General features: G+C 33.3%; 1 protein-coding gene across 1 annotated transcript; it reads left to right on the forward strand.

Annotated features, from left to right (window-relative positions):
* The first annotated feature begins 223 nt into the window (after window positions 1-223).
* On the forward strand, window positions 224-15,417 carry LOC117109916 (tubulin polyglutamylase TTLL11-like). Its single transcript, XM_033252384.1, has 6 exons — window positions 224-721; window positions 6,639-6,738; window positions 7,314-8,017; window positions 8,457-8,668; window positions 9,446-9,673; window positions 9,978-15,417. The coding sequence occupies exons 1-6, from the start codon at window positions 380-382 to the stop codon at window positions 10,324-10,326; spliced, it is 1,935 nt and encodes a 644-aa protein (XP_033108275.1). The 5' UTR covers window positions 224-379; the 3' UTR covers window positions 10,327-15,417.
* Window positions 15,418-16,590: the final 1,173 nt, after the last annotated feature.

The following is a 16,590-nucleotide window of genomic DNA, read 5'->3' on the forward strand; positions in this document are numbered from 1 at the left end:
GAAAGAATTGATTACTCAAAACGCCTCAGAGATTTTTGGGCGTCTAGAAAACAAAAATTTCGCGGACCCACTAGGATAGTGTTATCTCGATCGGCCCAACTTTCTATACCCTTTCCTTTTGTTCCTCCCCCTTTCAGACATCTCAGGAACCGCCCCTGAAACTCAACGAACAGCAAAGCGAACAGTAAGTTTACAAATCTTGTAACATAGAGGGCGCTGTTTGTTATTTAACAACCCAATTCGATTTTTAGCAAGGTGTTGATCGATCGTTTGTGGACAATCAATGATCTTCTTTGCCGTTTAAGATTTCCTCTCTTCTTGACAATGTCAGTGTAATCTCAGGTTTGTGATAAATAACTCAGATGCAAAGCACAAAAAAATGTGCGCTGGAGTAGTCACAAATATCAATAGGTTAGGCCTAGATACAATTTCGCCTAAACGCCAAGGCCCATCTCGATACCGAAAGACAAGTCATCGGATATGGGCAGAGGAGAGGCTATCGTCTTCGTTGCCTGATGCGGGCGAATTCAACTTCAGTGGACGTGAACCATTGCCCGACACTTGTCATCTTGTGTCAAGATTAACGCTTGAACAATGTTCAAGTAATGATAAAAAGAAGCGTTCTCGAGGTAGATTAATTTCCGTCGACACATCTAAAGCAAAGTCGAATGCTGAAATTTTACGAAAATGTTTTGACGACTTGGGCTGGCCATGGAGAGAAGTAAGTAGGCCTACCCCTCACCACTCTAATTAAAACATTCTTGATTTGAAAAAAAAATTAATAATTTAGGGCCGGCCTAGTAACCGCCTCTATGAATAGGCCTGGGTAGTAGGCACTATTTAAAAAAAATGTATATTCTTAAATCATAAACAGTGCAAATTACACGAGGTGGCAACAGCGGGCGACCAGCATGCAAGGGCCCCCTGTCTTGGTGTCCCCAGTTGGGGAGGAAAACACAATTTCTTGGGGAGAAAAAAATGATACTTATTTCTTTCACATTAATAGAGTGCAATACTAAAACTGTTTTCATGGGCTTCGGCCCCTGGACTACCGGATTATTTTGAGCAAAACCTGACCTGCCCACTTCCATTCTTGTCGGGGACATCCTCCCCTATTCCCCATCAAGGACTTCGAACACCCTGCAAGTCTCAAGGCATATCGGAAGATTTTCTTGACCACCCATTCAATTTTTCCCTCTTCTGAGAGTCTAAATAGAAGGAAAAGGGTACTGTATAAAAATAATCTTTCCTCACAGTGCTCCATAAAATAACTTCTCATAAGTCAAGTATTTTCGAATGATCTCATATGTATTACAAACCTATCCATAAATGCATCTATAAAAAACACAGCAGGATTCAATTTGAAAGTCCTAAAAACCGTGTTGCCGTTTGTGTAAAGTGATACTGTCTGTATGTATTAATATGTACTGCATCTGGATGCCTCTGAGAAAAAGATTTATACAGTACAGTGAGTTTTTGCATAATCTTAGACACTTTCACACAAAATTACAAATGACACTACCCATATTGGCACTATTCATACAGAAAGGTGCTATACAGCAATATTTTTGCAATTTTGAAAGGGCGCATGACTGTAAGCCGCATTACCGCAATATTACCAACCTGTCTGAAAGTGGCTTATGATTTTACTTGTTTCCACATGAACTGTAGTTTTCCAATTATGTTTAGTTACAGGGTATATTCATAAGCATCCTTATTCCAGTAATCACAGTGGGAATGGATGCAGGATTGGCAGTAGGGGGTGTGTCAGAATCTCAGCCCCACCATGGTTGGGGCTGACGTTTTTAAAATTGTGAGAGTAAGATCCTCTAGGTGCACGGAAATTACACTCATACCTTAAAAATCTTACCAGTAATTCATACCAACAATAAAATACAACAATTATTTTTCTTGATACAATTTAGGGGGTCGAGATCGTACAGTCTGCAACCCCCTCTCCTGCATCCGCCCCAGCAGTGATACAGTATGATTGTGTGATTTAATATGTGGCTTGTGTCTAATATCATGTTTGGGTGATTTTGTTAGTATTGCTATGGTAACAGTACATAATGAATATGAAATAAATTGGTAATTTACAGTTGAATGGGTAACAAAAGATGCTAATACAATTCACACATGACTGAGCTGTATTAGCCATAACCACCTGGGTTTTCCTAACCTTTGACACTCCTAAATGCTTGATTGTTCTATAAATAAAACTATTTATATATCGCCTATTAGTGGATCACAGATCCCTCTATAGGCGCTTTACATAAATCTTAAACTATGGTGGAAATCTATCCTCCACCAGACACCAACCCAGTATTTCTGAGTCTGCAGTAGGTTTCGGGGCAAGGAATTACAGTTTGGCTCTAACTACATTCACTTAACTACAATATGGTAAATAACTATCTCCCTCCGGACACATAATTTCTCACTGTTTTTAAAAGAAATTCTGAATGTGTGCCTACCAATCAAATAAATGATAAACAGTTCAATTTAAATTAAAACAACTTCCTTATAGGACGAGTCTTGAAATCTTGAGGGTTGGGATGGGGGAGGAGGTTTGGGGATGTGAAGGTGGAGTGAGATATGCCACTACTTCTTTACTCTCTTCAGTGTGTTGACATTTGCTGCAGGAGATCTTTCATTTAAATCATGCTTCTGTTGTTTCGCATTAACATCTTTTGGTTTGCATACTTAAGTATACTACCTTTTAACTATTATTGGAAAAATAGTACTTAACCATAGGTAGTAAAGCTGTAACTGTAAAGTTATAAATTATCCTGAGCCATTAGTAAATAAGGCAATAAATATACCAAGTAAAATCTATTATTCATGAAGTTCTTCATTCAATAGTACATTTTTTTTTCTTACAAAATACTTCTATTTATAACTACAGTTTGCCCTCCAATATGAGACCCATTTAATTCCGAGACCCCTCAATAATTCAAGACCACTTTTTCAAAGTACCAACTAACCACTAGTCTTTTAACACTGAGCTCACCCTCTAAACTTATGAGACCCCTCTACTTCGAGACCGAGACCACCTATGAAAGTACCATGTGACAAAATGACCTCCAATTCAAGACCACATTTGAAAATAAACAGATTAAAATGTGTTTAAATTAAATGCTCTCTAATTTTTAAAATTGAACTTTAGCATTAACAGGTGTATTTTAATAAGTTTATCTGTACAGTATAAATAAATGTTTTTTTCTGTAAATGGGTGATATTTAAAATACCTTGAGTGTACAGGTCTTAAATGAAGCAGTTTAATTGTCCTTATAAGATATCTGCACTGTAGGATAAAAAATAGGTACAGTTTAATTTTTTGCTCTTTATTAATCATTGTAGATGACCATTTCCACCCTTGACGCAGGGTTCCCGGAACGCCGCCCTCAGCGGCGTGTGCGAAGCACAACACAGGCTCAGAAGTGGAACGTGAATTTGGATATGGTTTTGTAGTCAGATTTGCGAGAAAAACTTCAGCTACCCGTATTTCTCGACTGAGACGTCAGTAGGAGCTGTAATTTGTACTCATTTTCACAAAGCATCATTTGCATCCCCTCTTGGAAAGAGGGATTCGAAATAATTGTCTCCATATCTTCGCTAATTAAATTAAGCACCGTAATTTAGCTTACACTTATGAATTTAGGGAGCACTTAAAATGTGAAATAATCATTTCACTACCCGACAAACTCCGAAATTTATTCATTCATTAGGCCTACATAATAGTTTAATATTGCTGTACTATATACTCCAACATCACTGGCGCATGGTAACAACCAACTGACTGCAGACCATTTCCGGTCACACATTACTCTCCATAACCCTCTAGTTCCGTCACCTCTGGATATACTCTTCATTTACAAAACATTTTGATGACTGATAATGTATGTACATACAATATCGATTACCATAGACATGTATGTAGCCATGGTGTTGCAATACATGGAACGTTTATCAATAACAATTTCAGGGGCATTTGCTTATCTAACAAGTTATTGACTCAGTTATCTTGAATTCCAAATACAGCCCAGCCTGGGAGATAAAGTGACTGACACCTGTCGATGAGCTCTTTTGTCCCTTTTACTGAAATTTTTAACTCTGGGCCTGGGTCTAATGGTTGACTGCTTTTTCTTCCTTTTTTATTTTAATTTTTGCTTTTCCCTCTTGTGTAGTTTAATGTCTTTTAAACTGTAACCTAGAGCCTTATTTGTTTTTTCTTTTTTCTTTTTTTTTTTTAATTGTATATTCTTTATATTTTAATCCTTGTATCATTTTATATTTTAAGATGAATAAAGGATTTTATATTAAAAAATTGTATTTATTGTCTGAGATTGAACTGAACTCTGTACAATTCACTCACTACGATCTCAAGATTTAATAATATTTTGTAGAATTTTGTGTAGAATTTGTACAATGTGAGTATCTTAGCTACACTGGTGGTAGCCACTGTGTGTATATAGAACCATGGAGATTCATTGTTAACCTTTTTTGGTGCACGGTTCACTCCCATCTGCTGCCCTCCTTGCATTGCAGCTAATGGGTTGTACTATGTCATTTAGAAGAGTCTAAACCCTCGGTCATGTGCATGTTAAAGATTGCAGTACAATCTTGGAAGACTAGAATTGGTCTCCTGGTGAACGGTACTGGCTAATCACCACCTGAAGGACCCCACTAGAAGTAAGTCTGCAGACTGGGTGGGTTACTTTGGTGTTCACTAGATAAGCAAATGCCCCTGAAATTGTTCTTAATATTGATAAACCTTCTTTGTGTTGTAAAATTATTCTTACTATACTGTGTACATACAGCATGTCTATGATAGTTGATACATTATCAGTCATCAACAGTACACTAAGATACACATAGGCCTTAGCCTATAATGCTCATTAAAATCTTTTATGAATTAAAAAGTACACCAAGGGTGGAAATGGTTATTGGTAAAATGATTATTGATAGAAAAAAGTTAAACTGTACCTTTATTTCCGTAGAGTACGTATCTTGCACTCTTACCGTAATATCTAAAAGAACAAAAAAATTTTAAATTTGACGACTATAAATTAATTAAATTTTTTAGTATTTCTGCCACCACTATTCAATTACATGGCCTCAAAAAAATATCGATACCAATATCATCATAAAACTATATCAGAAAAAAAGTTAATGACATTTTCCACGTATTTTAACCGCTGAAGTGTCATTTTGCCCCCTCACTTTTGTTTTTTGGCCTGCACTGTCCCATTTTTTAATTGATTTTCTATAAAAAGGTATCAAAGTGCTCATGACAAAAAGCTTTGTTGGAAAAGCTAGATTTTAAAAAGAAATTTTAGTTTTTAAGGCCACTGGCTTTGAATCAGAAACCTATTGTAAGGCTGCTTATTGAAGATGGGGAATATATGGAAAGGCCAAGTAACATAAAAGAAAATAACCTCTTTCTTTACGTAAAGGATGGGTACTACATACCTAAAGTCAAGTAAAGTGTAAATGTTATGTTTACTTTACTGTATGCTGTTCAGATTTTAAAAAAATGTGTTTTAATCAGTTTCAAGTAAAAAAAGAAAAAAGAAAAAAGTTTCTTTGAAATAAATAAGTGATTGTCCCATGTTGTCTTTTGGAGACTACTTTTAGCTTCGGTTTTCATTTAAAGGTTTCAGGTTGAGCTACCCTCTAATTATGCTGGCTTGAAGACTACTTCTAGCCCGTTTTTACACTAACTTGTGTGAACTTCAAGAGGAGATGGTCCAATGTCTAGCCCTGAAATGTTGCATAAAAAGCGTCTGTAGTCACCTCCAGTGTTCCATGTCTTTTTAAATTATAGTACTGAGTAGTAATTATTCAACTTCACTTCACTTTTAGTTTAGCATATCATAGGTTAACAAAGTCTCCCCCGATCATTATAGATATTCAGTATTTGTATCTCAACGAGTTCAAACAATACCTACTTGGAGCCTTGTTTTGTTTGCCTGTGTAGTATAACACCAGACAAATTATTGATTGCTGAACAACCTTTCAAATCTTTATTTGATTAAACAGTCTTTTCATTGTAGCTTGAATAGACTGGCAATAGATTGGACATACGTTCTACTACTTTATTTACTTTAGCATTATCTCATTTTCTTTGTCTCTTTCTTTATATTTCTTTATTATGGGTTAATTAATTTCTTTATAAATGCGATTTCGGCTATTTTACTAGTTTTTATTTGTTTCCTTACTGTAATTATTCGTCTGAATGCAATTTATAGAAATATGAAAAAAAATTCTTCTGTTTGGTATACAAGTAGGACTTGAATCGTAATGTACTTTAACGAAGGAGCACACCCACTCCCCCCCCACCAAACCTGAAAAAAAGGTTTGCACCCCAGATTCTCCCTTCCCTCTCTATAAAATTGCTTAGCAAAAATCTCTGCTCAAGTAGTTAAATATCACTTCATTTTTACTTACTTTGCCAACTAAAGCCCCCTCACTTAACCATCGAGCCTCCCACTTAACCTTCATACACCCCATCATCCCCACCACCCCCCTCTCCCTCCATATCAATACTTTTAGATACACCACTGTGCAATTGTGTGCTTTGAATGTTCTGCCAGATCTAGACCCCTATATACTAAATTTATTTTTGTTTTGCATTCAAGTACCGAACTGGAAGGAAGATAGGCTGTGATCTGTACTGGAATGCACTCAGTTTTAATGATAATGAGGCTGTCCTCTCGGGGAAAGTCAACAAATTTCCAGGTAAGTCTGACATTAATTATGCACTTTTTGTGCTGTAGATGTCACAAATTCACATATAATTATCACCTGTATTATTTGAGTTCATTGCTACTAGTTAGGAATTTTGAGTAAAACTATCACTTTGTAGACTGCTATGTTGTTGGTAAAGAGATCATCCTGTATCATTCAAATCATTGATTTGTTCATTTATTTAAAGCAATTAAATAATTTGATATAGCCCTTAGAATGAAAGCATTATCAAAGGCGCTATACATCAAAGTTTGAATTATAGTCCATAAACTTGCAATTTAAAGCAGTTTATTTATTTATTTTTTTAAAATCACAATTTAACCTTTTAAAGTGTTTTAAGGTTTTTAACTTTTTAGTTTGAATCATAACGACCTGTAATAAAATTGATAAAAGAAAACTCAGAGATTGAAAACAATTTGGTTTTTGTGAATTTACAGATTTTTAGTATGTGAATCTTGAATTGATTTGAAATGACACTGTTATTACTGTTTTACCTAATAGGTCCTTGCTTTCTTTTAAGTAGTATGATTATTTTATATATATATGTTATTATATTTTATTTCTAGGTTTAATAGGTCTGGTAAGGAAATCACAACTTACAAAACTACTATATCAAATGAAGCAACTTTTTCCATTGGAATTCAGCTTCTTCCCAACATCATGGCTCATTCCGGATGAACACCAAAAATTTTACCACGAAGTGATGAAGGAGAAAGAACAAAACCCAAACTATAAACCAACGTTTATTGTTAAACCGAGTGAAGGAAGTCAAGGGGAAGGAATCTATCTGATCACAGATCCAAATTCGTTGTCAATGCACGGTAATGTCCGCCCATCTATAATCCAGGAGTACATTACACGGCCATTGCTACTGGAAAAAACTAAATTTGATCTACGGGTTTATGTCCTTCTTGCATCTTTAAATCCACTTAATATCTACATCAGTCGAGAAGGAATGGCACGGTTCTGTACCATGCATTACCAACAACCAACAGTTAAAAATTTGAATCAAGTTTACATGCACCTAACGAATTACTCGCTGAACAAACACAGTAAGGACTACGTTCATACGGATAATCTCGACAGAGGCAGTAAACGGACTATGAAAAGTGTGTTCAGGACTTTAGAAGCAAATGGTGTGAACACAGACCAATTATGGGGTAAAATTGAAGCAATTGTAGTGAAGACAATAACCTCCTTGCTTCCAGATCTCAAAGTTTGTTACGAACTTGAAATTCCTTCCAAGAGACCCGGCCCATCTTGTTTTCAGGTAAAGAGATGTTTATTTTTCCCTACTTTTCTTCCTCTTTTCTCTTCTTACAATTCTTCCACCCATTAAACTATTGTTCCTGCTTCTTGTGCTGAAGCCCCCAGTTCAAACTCAGTCAGCATTGCATTATAATTGGAGTCTGATCGCTTGGCTCCTTGAATAACCCTCATATTGAGAGTGACGCTGGTTAAGGACAATGTTTGTATTGTATCCATGTATCTGTTATGTTGTAGTTAAGTTGAGTGGCGCTGCACTGCGGTTGCCTCAGGTCCACAGGGTCCTAGCCCGAAATTTCCGATTTCCTATTAGAATGAGGACCAATAAAAATTATTAAATTATAATTATTATTATTATTAATGTTTTAATCATGGACTATTTTATAGCTTTATACTTGATTCTCCTACTCTTGTAAGAAATAACCAGATAACATTTTTGATAGATTCTTGGCTTTGACATCCTGATAACGGAAGGCCTGGAGCCAATTCTTTTAGAGGTTAATGCCAATCCAAGTCTTCGGTTAGACTACGAGTACGAGCCATCTCCTGGCATTGTAGAGTCTGTTCCAAGTCCCGTAGATGAGGAGATTAAGATACCACTAGTTATGGATACATTGAAGATTGTTGTACCATCTAAACGTTTATCATCTGCCAAGTAAGAATATATTTATTGGTACAGATAAACAAGGTTTAGTTAATGTAATCATTAATTAATATCAAATTGTTCAAATGAGAAAGTATGGTTGATATGAGTTTAAAGTGACAATTTACTGTAGGCCTTATGCCCTGTTCAGATTATCAAATTGTCTTTGACAAAAATTTGTTGTATGCCCATATATAGTCATGATGTGCCTATATATGGTCATGGTGTGATGTCATCGTGACCATATTTAGTCATGTCACATGTTTTTGTCAAATAAAATGTAATAGTGTGGATAGGGCTTTAGATAGTGCCTGTGTAGATGCTCTTTCCACTCTATTAATGATTGTGTAGCAAATACCTGTGATTAGCCTGTAAATCGATTTGATGTGACATCAGTGCCTTTTACACGGCCAAGTTAGAGATATTTGTCACAGAAAATTTGATAGTGTGGACAGAGCATTAGGTACTGCGACTTCACATGCACAAACGGCACACTTGTCAATGTGTACACAATTGGCTTGGCCCAGTACATCCTTCGAGAAGAGTTGGGGGTACTGGTCCATTCAGCCCTTCTCATTGTGAACAGACAAAAGTGTGCCGCTTGGCAGCTGATCAGACACGATGTGACCCTGGGGGAGACGAAAGTTGTAGAATGAGTTGGTCCATGCCTGTGTGCATTTCAGCCTAGTTGAAGCTGCACGCCACAGGTTATTTCCTACCTTTACCTACCTTTACCATCACAATTAAAATACATTAATGAATTGGCTGCACTTCGTTGCTATTATTCAGACGAGCGCTTGTGTCCCGAAGTTGTGAACATATTCCGTCTGGACGCAGAAGAAGGGAAGAAGAGGAAGAGATTCACTTTGACTGTTTAGAAGAAATCTGGCCAATGAAATACTCTGAAAGATACGAGCACCTGAGATTGATAGAGAAGGTTGCAGGGCTCTTCCATTTATTCCTAGGGGTGCGTGAATCTCAACATATGGGAGCCACAGGGTTTAGGAACTTTTGTCGGTGAGTGCTATTCATTTTGTACCCTATGAAGTACTTTTTAACCATAATTAAATGTCGTCTTTCATGGAACTTCTTTGTATTTAATGTGCAAAGAATAGGATTCAAATATTTTTATTATTACTGTATTGTTGTTTTTGTTATATTGGGGATGTTGCTTGGGCACCATAAGTGTTGCTACTTTGATTGTACAATTAAAAAGCATTGTGTTTTGTTTACCATTTAGAATTTTCTTCAGTGCATTATCATTAACTTTTTAATAGTTTAGTAGTAATTCTAATGTCTTTATTCTACTGTTTAACTCTAGACGTGCCAAAGTGTGTGTTGGAAGTCTTACGATGGCTGCTGTAGACATAATGTACATTGACATTGTACGCAGGTGGAAACAAGAGACACCCGCCGGCACATCATGCGGCATGTGCTTTGGCGCCTTCCTGGAGGCTTTCTTCATCTTAGCTCGCCGTCGCTTTCGATTGGAAGAAACCCTCCTCGGCAAGGTGAAATCCCTTGTGGATTTCTGCGAGGTCAATGTCCACCAAGGCCCTCTGTGGCCTCCCCATAGGCCTAAGAAGGGTCAAAGTAAACGATTAAAACGTCTTGTTGTGAAGGAAGAGAACCTGTATAAGTGGCCGTACGCAGACAATGAAAACAATTGAAAAAAAAGTCAAGAACCAGGCCTCATTGATGCAAACAGCCAGTTCAAGATCATCAGTTATAAAGTCAATCAAGAAGCACATCTCGATGATGTAAATCGGTTTACAAGCTGCATTATAGCCAATAAGATAATGGAACTCATGATTTTTACAAATTCCAAGCAGAGTATGAATATAATTGACAATCAAGGGTAAACAAAACGGTACAAAATTCTCACCCTAAATACAAAAACAAAGATAGAAATTAGACATGTTTTTGCATGACATATCAAACTGGTAGTTATTATTGTAAATAAGCTGTAAATCATTTCAGAAATCATATTATTTAATATACATAAAATTGAAATAGATTACTAACCAATGAGCAGATGATATGATAATCAACTTTGCTAAATACCAACCTCTGTAGAATTAACTCATTTGTTCAGTCATGTCATCAAGGTATAAATATAATTATAATATAAGTTATTTATTACTACATGATTGTATGCAACTTTCAGTATATTTCTAGCATGACATTATATAAAATCTCTATGATTTTAAAAAAAGCCTAATATTACTAGTACTAAACAGACTATGCCTCCTTACTTACTATGATACCAAAAATAGAATTTGTACATGCAAAAATTAGCAGCCTGTTAGTGGCGATGATTCGCTGTTGGTCTGTTGAAATGAAATAAATAAAAAGTGAGTATGACTATAACATTAATATTAACATTGCCTTTGACAAAGAAATTTAGTTTTAGTGTCTTGAATAGCAAAATTTTAATATGTTGGATTATGTTTAATATTACAATTACATTCTTATACACAGTCTATTGCTTTTTAATTTGGTGCTGATACCCTTAAATATATTATTAGACAAATTTGTGAAAATTGAAGAATTGTGTAATATGTATATCTCTTGCCAAATATTGCTAAAATTAATATAGATTTTAAACACTTTACTTAACAATTTTCCATTTTTTCTTCCGTAATAAGGTCCTTTTATTATATATTTATTTTATTTCAATATAAATAATATAATATAAAACAAATATGCAAAAAATAACATAATGGCTGAAGAAAAGTTTATATGATAACAATATCTATTTGGAATGGATATTACATATATGTGGTTTTTAGCTGTCTGAATTTAGTTAAAAGGAAGCAGATGTGCAGTTTTATAAGATATTCATATTTTATTTTAATCAGTTGTTTTCCCTTTGCAATATTATTCATAGCATTGCTAAACAATATTTCAAAATGTTGCAACAGCTATAAATATGTTCTTGACATTTCTATATAGAAATTTCAGAGGGCTAACTCAGAAACATATAAAGCAACGATACACCATAGTTTGGGCCTGCTCAAACTGAGTCAATTTGTTATTTGGTTGTTGTCTTTTAGAGGAAAGTATGGGTTGCTGAAGAAAAGCCTACCCAATTTTAATAACAAAGTATATTCAATTTTTAAAATACAAACTAGTGAAATACCTCGGATTTATAACATATGCTGTGATAACGAAAACTCTAAGCTAGTGTTTTAACTTCCTTAAATCTAATAGTTCAGAACAATAATTATGTTGCATAGTAGGGCATTATAAAGACACTTCCATGAAATGTATATTATCTGGGAATGAATATTAGATGAAAAATATAAATAGAAAAAAAACAGTAGGAACAGATAATCAGATGAAAACTTGTGTAGAAATGATTAATATAGCATTATACTGTAGAATTCCTAACCGATTATCATATGAATTAAATAGAATACAATATGAAGCATATACATTAAGTACAGTATAATTAATAAATATAGCAGTAGGCCTAATTGTGATGTTCATATTGATTGGTACATAGCTTTAGATCCCATTTTAAATATTGCGAGTATTTACATAATTAATGATTCTTTGAAAATAGTAAGAAGTTGAAGACCACATACTTCTTTTTTTTTAAGTGCATTGAGACTTGCTTACATTGCTTATATATTAATACTAACATTGCTCATAGGAGCACAGTTTTCCATATGAATTAAATAATCAATTGCAATTATTATAGTTATACAAAGCAGTATTAATTATGATCATCTTGATACAATACTTATTAACAACTAGTATTATTGAAGACTACATATTTCTTTTTCTGCATTGAGATTTACATTACTTATATATTAACAGCAGTTTTCCATGAATTAAATAATCGATTAAAATAATTATAGATAATATATAGCAGTATTAACAATGATTACCTTGGTAGATACTTATTGAACCCTCTTTAACTATATCAACTAGTATAGTGTTTACATTGAAAAAATAATATAGTAATTAAAAAAAATATGGTTCATATTTTTTTAGCTATAGCTACTTTAATACTTATTGTTATTGCCATTTCTATATAAATTCAATATTTAAATAATAAAAAAAAAGTTGGCCAAATTATACTCATCACCTACATTTTTCTCTGTTCAGGTAATAAACTTACAAATTGCTACTATTACATCATTTACTTACAATTTTAAATTAGAACATAAAAAATTTCTTTTGCCATACCATACCTAAATTCTTTGTATTGGCGCGAATCAATGATGAATGAATTTTCATAGTGAAAATCAAAGAAAATGAAATTGTTTAGATGTTCTTTTTATTGGCAGTTTCAGTGCTTGAAAATTTATAACTTATTGGATTCATTTAAATGCTTTTCTATGTTATGATTGAATTTACAGAGTTTCCTAGGTTTAGCGCAGGTCTTTAATTGGTGACCTATTTGAAAATGCTCAGTCAAAATATCAGGCCATAATATTCAACATTTTAATTGTTTATGATTATTGTTATCTTGGTAGTGATATGTAATCATGTATACAATATTAGTAAAAATGTGTTTGATGTACCCAGTTTAACTTAAAATTAGATTATCAACTAGGCCAGCAAAACTTTGTAATGAATGATAACATTCAAAATAGAATACAATTCTTTTAAGGTATAGTATTAATAAGAATATGATCTAATTTCATATTTTATTATTAGTTTTTTAATTGTAAGTTTATTTGTTGTGGAGTAGGCTGTCTTTCATATCTTAACACACATCTTGTTTACTGTGTTTATACCTTCATCAAGATATGATTACAGTAGGATAATCAAGGCAATATATATTACATCATTAACCTTAAGCTGGGCAGTCACGGCGCCCGACAGTCATCGACCGACATAATTCTACACAACGTGTAACATATCGTTTTTAATGATCTGTTCAGGTTGACACTGAAAATCAGCAGACATTCGTATGACTGTTGTTCGATTCTCAGCTTTATAAATTATCTGAATGGATCAACCAGTTGCAATAAATTAGTACTTAACTATTTAACAGCAAAGTGTTATGGAATTGTTCGATACAAAATCATACAAAACCAAAGTTAGTTACATTCCTCCTATTTTTACTAGGTTCATGATTTTGTTGGCTTTTTCTCCACAGTTATCATTACCAGTATATTACTTTTCTATAAAAGTAGACCTTTTTGAAACTTGCTCCTCAGTAATTATTCAATACCAATATCTTTTCTATTTATATTAGGGAATTATATATTTTGAAGGCTTTAAATGTGACTAAGTTAAGCCTTTGTTCCCACCTTGTTCCGCAGTCATTCATTATTCAATACCAATAACTTATAATTATATTAAGGAACTATTTGATACAGTGGTGTATTGAGGCTTTAAAGTATATAGGATGCAATCAGCAAATGGACTAGCTCATCTTGACTTTATTTATTTAAATTTAATTAATAAATATTCATAGATATATATATTATATTATGTAGCTAAGGCGAGACCTTTTTTATACCTTGTTTTGCAAACTTAGTTTTTTAAAGATCATCAGAGAATGGTGGGAAAAATATTAAAAATAAAATTCTTTTTTCTTATGAGCAGATTGTTTTACCAATAACATCCAGATGGAGGACAAAATAAAATAAGTATAGTAATGGGATGGTTAAATGCTGTAAATTTATGTAATTAAAAGGAAATAAACATATCTTATTTTTGGAGATTTTAGTGCAGCGGAAGGTGTAATTGAAATAAAGAAAAACTTCTACTTTTTTCTGAAATTCCCATTTTTGGTGGAAGCAGGTACGCTAATTGGCCAAAAATAAAATTTTTATTTGAAATTATCATTATTGGTGAGCGGTGGGTTTGCTAAATAAGGTAAAAAAAAAGTCTGGCCTAATCAATATACTGTATTATGTAAACAATATAATGTAATAAATGGTAGCTATTTTAGAACATAGAAAAGTGTAGAATGCAACATCATAATCAACCATTATTTTAAATGATTCTAGCCAACATGATTGTTTATTTTTTTATGTTATTGAATTGATTAGTGTCATTCTTTCATTGATGTATATATAACTGTTTACATATTTATATTATGTTGAATGTTTATTAATTTCAAAGGTAACTAACACGACTTGCAAGATTACAGTACTTATATTATTTAATATATATTTTGTTGTTTTTTTGTTTTTTTTTTCATTTTTCTTAATAAGTAAATTGGTACTCAATACTCTGTATATTTTCTTCCATCCAAGTATTAATTGACTTCATAACCGCCATTATGTGTTCACATAATTATTGTCATCTTTGTTATTAAAGAATCATAATTTATGTTTAGAGTTAATTCTTTGTTATTTAAACATAATCGGTGTATATATTGGTTTCATTATATTCTTCACTTAATAATAATACAGTAATAGTAAATATGGATTTATGTCATAGTTATCATTAATATTGTTAACTTCATCTATTATCATCATATTGATGTGTTTATGCTGTCATCATCATCATTTTATACTTTTGTCTTCCGAAATAGTGCTCTAGAGATGCCACCTTTTGCCAAAATTTTATGACCAATACTCATTATCATTCTCCTGCCACAAATTATGCCAGTTGAGTAACCATAGCATTTTCCAACTTCCCTGTAGCACAAAAAACACTAACACAGTTCATATAAATTTGAAATATCTTTAGGCTACAATTATATCAAAGGTTACATTTTTAGAATAGTATACAGAAGATATGGTAGATGAACTAAAAACATTGTGGAATAAAAACATATTAAAAGTGTACTGTATTTGTTTAGTGTGTTTTTCAGAAGCCTGTGTAAATAGACCTAGAAAAATGTCAACAGCTAAACAAACTATTTTTATTTCATTTTTGAAAATGTCAAAATAGATGAAATTAATGAAATACTATGTAAAAAATGTGTTTACAGTATATATACAATAATTGATAATTAATTTTAATATTTTATCCAAAAAAGAAACAATACTATATATAGCTACTGTTTTCAAAAGAAGCAATGCAAATATGAGGAACAAGTACATAATTGTTTCTTTTAATTTACAAAATATGTATTACAGCCAAGTAACACCTGCACAAATCTTTAAATCTGGATGATTTTGGATGCATAATTGACATGTCGACAAGGACGCGAAAACCTTGGACAATGGCTACCAACCTTCTTTAAGAAAGAGAATTCAAGGTAGGCGGTATGCAAATGAATCATATATTCATAGTGAATCTATTTCATGGAACAGGCGGGGAAATTGTTGTAAAAGCCTCTGTATTTCGCTCCCAAAGAAAGAGGGAAAAGCCGCATTCAGTCAACCTTGTTGGCGGCAAAGGCCAAATCACTGATGCGCACTGCTCGTGTAATTCTGGGTATTATATATAACCAAGCGTAGACATCTAGGCCTAGGCTCACGTATGTTTCGCATTGACAACCAGCTGTCTAAGGAAATTAAAATGTCCGAGAAAAAGTTTTTGATAACGTGACTAAATGACGCTTGCTGATTAGTCGGTTTATCTGTCAATCAAATCTCGTTGAGATGTTAATTTGCAAAGCAAGGATCAAATATTTTAACCTAAAGCCCTGTCCAAACTATACAATTTTAATTGACAAAAAAAAATCTGACATGCCTAAACATGGTCATGATGACATCACATCATGACCATATATAGGCACATCACGACTATATATGGGCATACGCAGTTTTTTTTTTTGTCAAATGAAATGTGGTAGTCTGGACAGAGCTGAAACCTGTAACTTAAATGCATACACAATGCAATATATACAGACAGAACTATTTCATTATAATTGATGCAGTAGTAGTTGGGACACTGATAAAAGTAAATGTTTTGATGAAGACAACTTTGACCTTTAAACTCTCCTGTAAAAGTGCACTATGTGCATGAAAGCTTGTGTATCAATAAAATTTCAAAATAGCCTGCATGTTTAT

This window comes from Anneissia japonica, unplaced genomic scaffold, assembly GCF_011630105.1.
Source record: "Anneissia japonica isolate Jap-2015-1 unplaced genomic scaffold, ASM1163010v1 scaffold585_len4108843_cov191, whole genome shotgun sequence".
Taxonomy (NCBI): Eukaryota; Metazoa; Echinodermata; class Crinoidea; order Comatulida; family Comatulidae; genus Anneissia; species Anneissia japonica.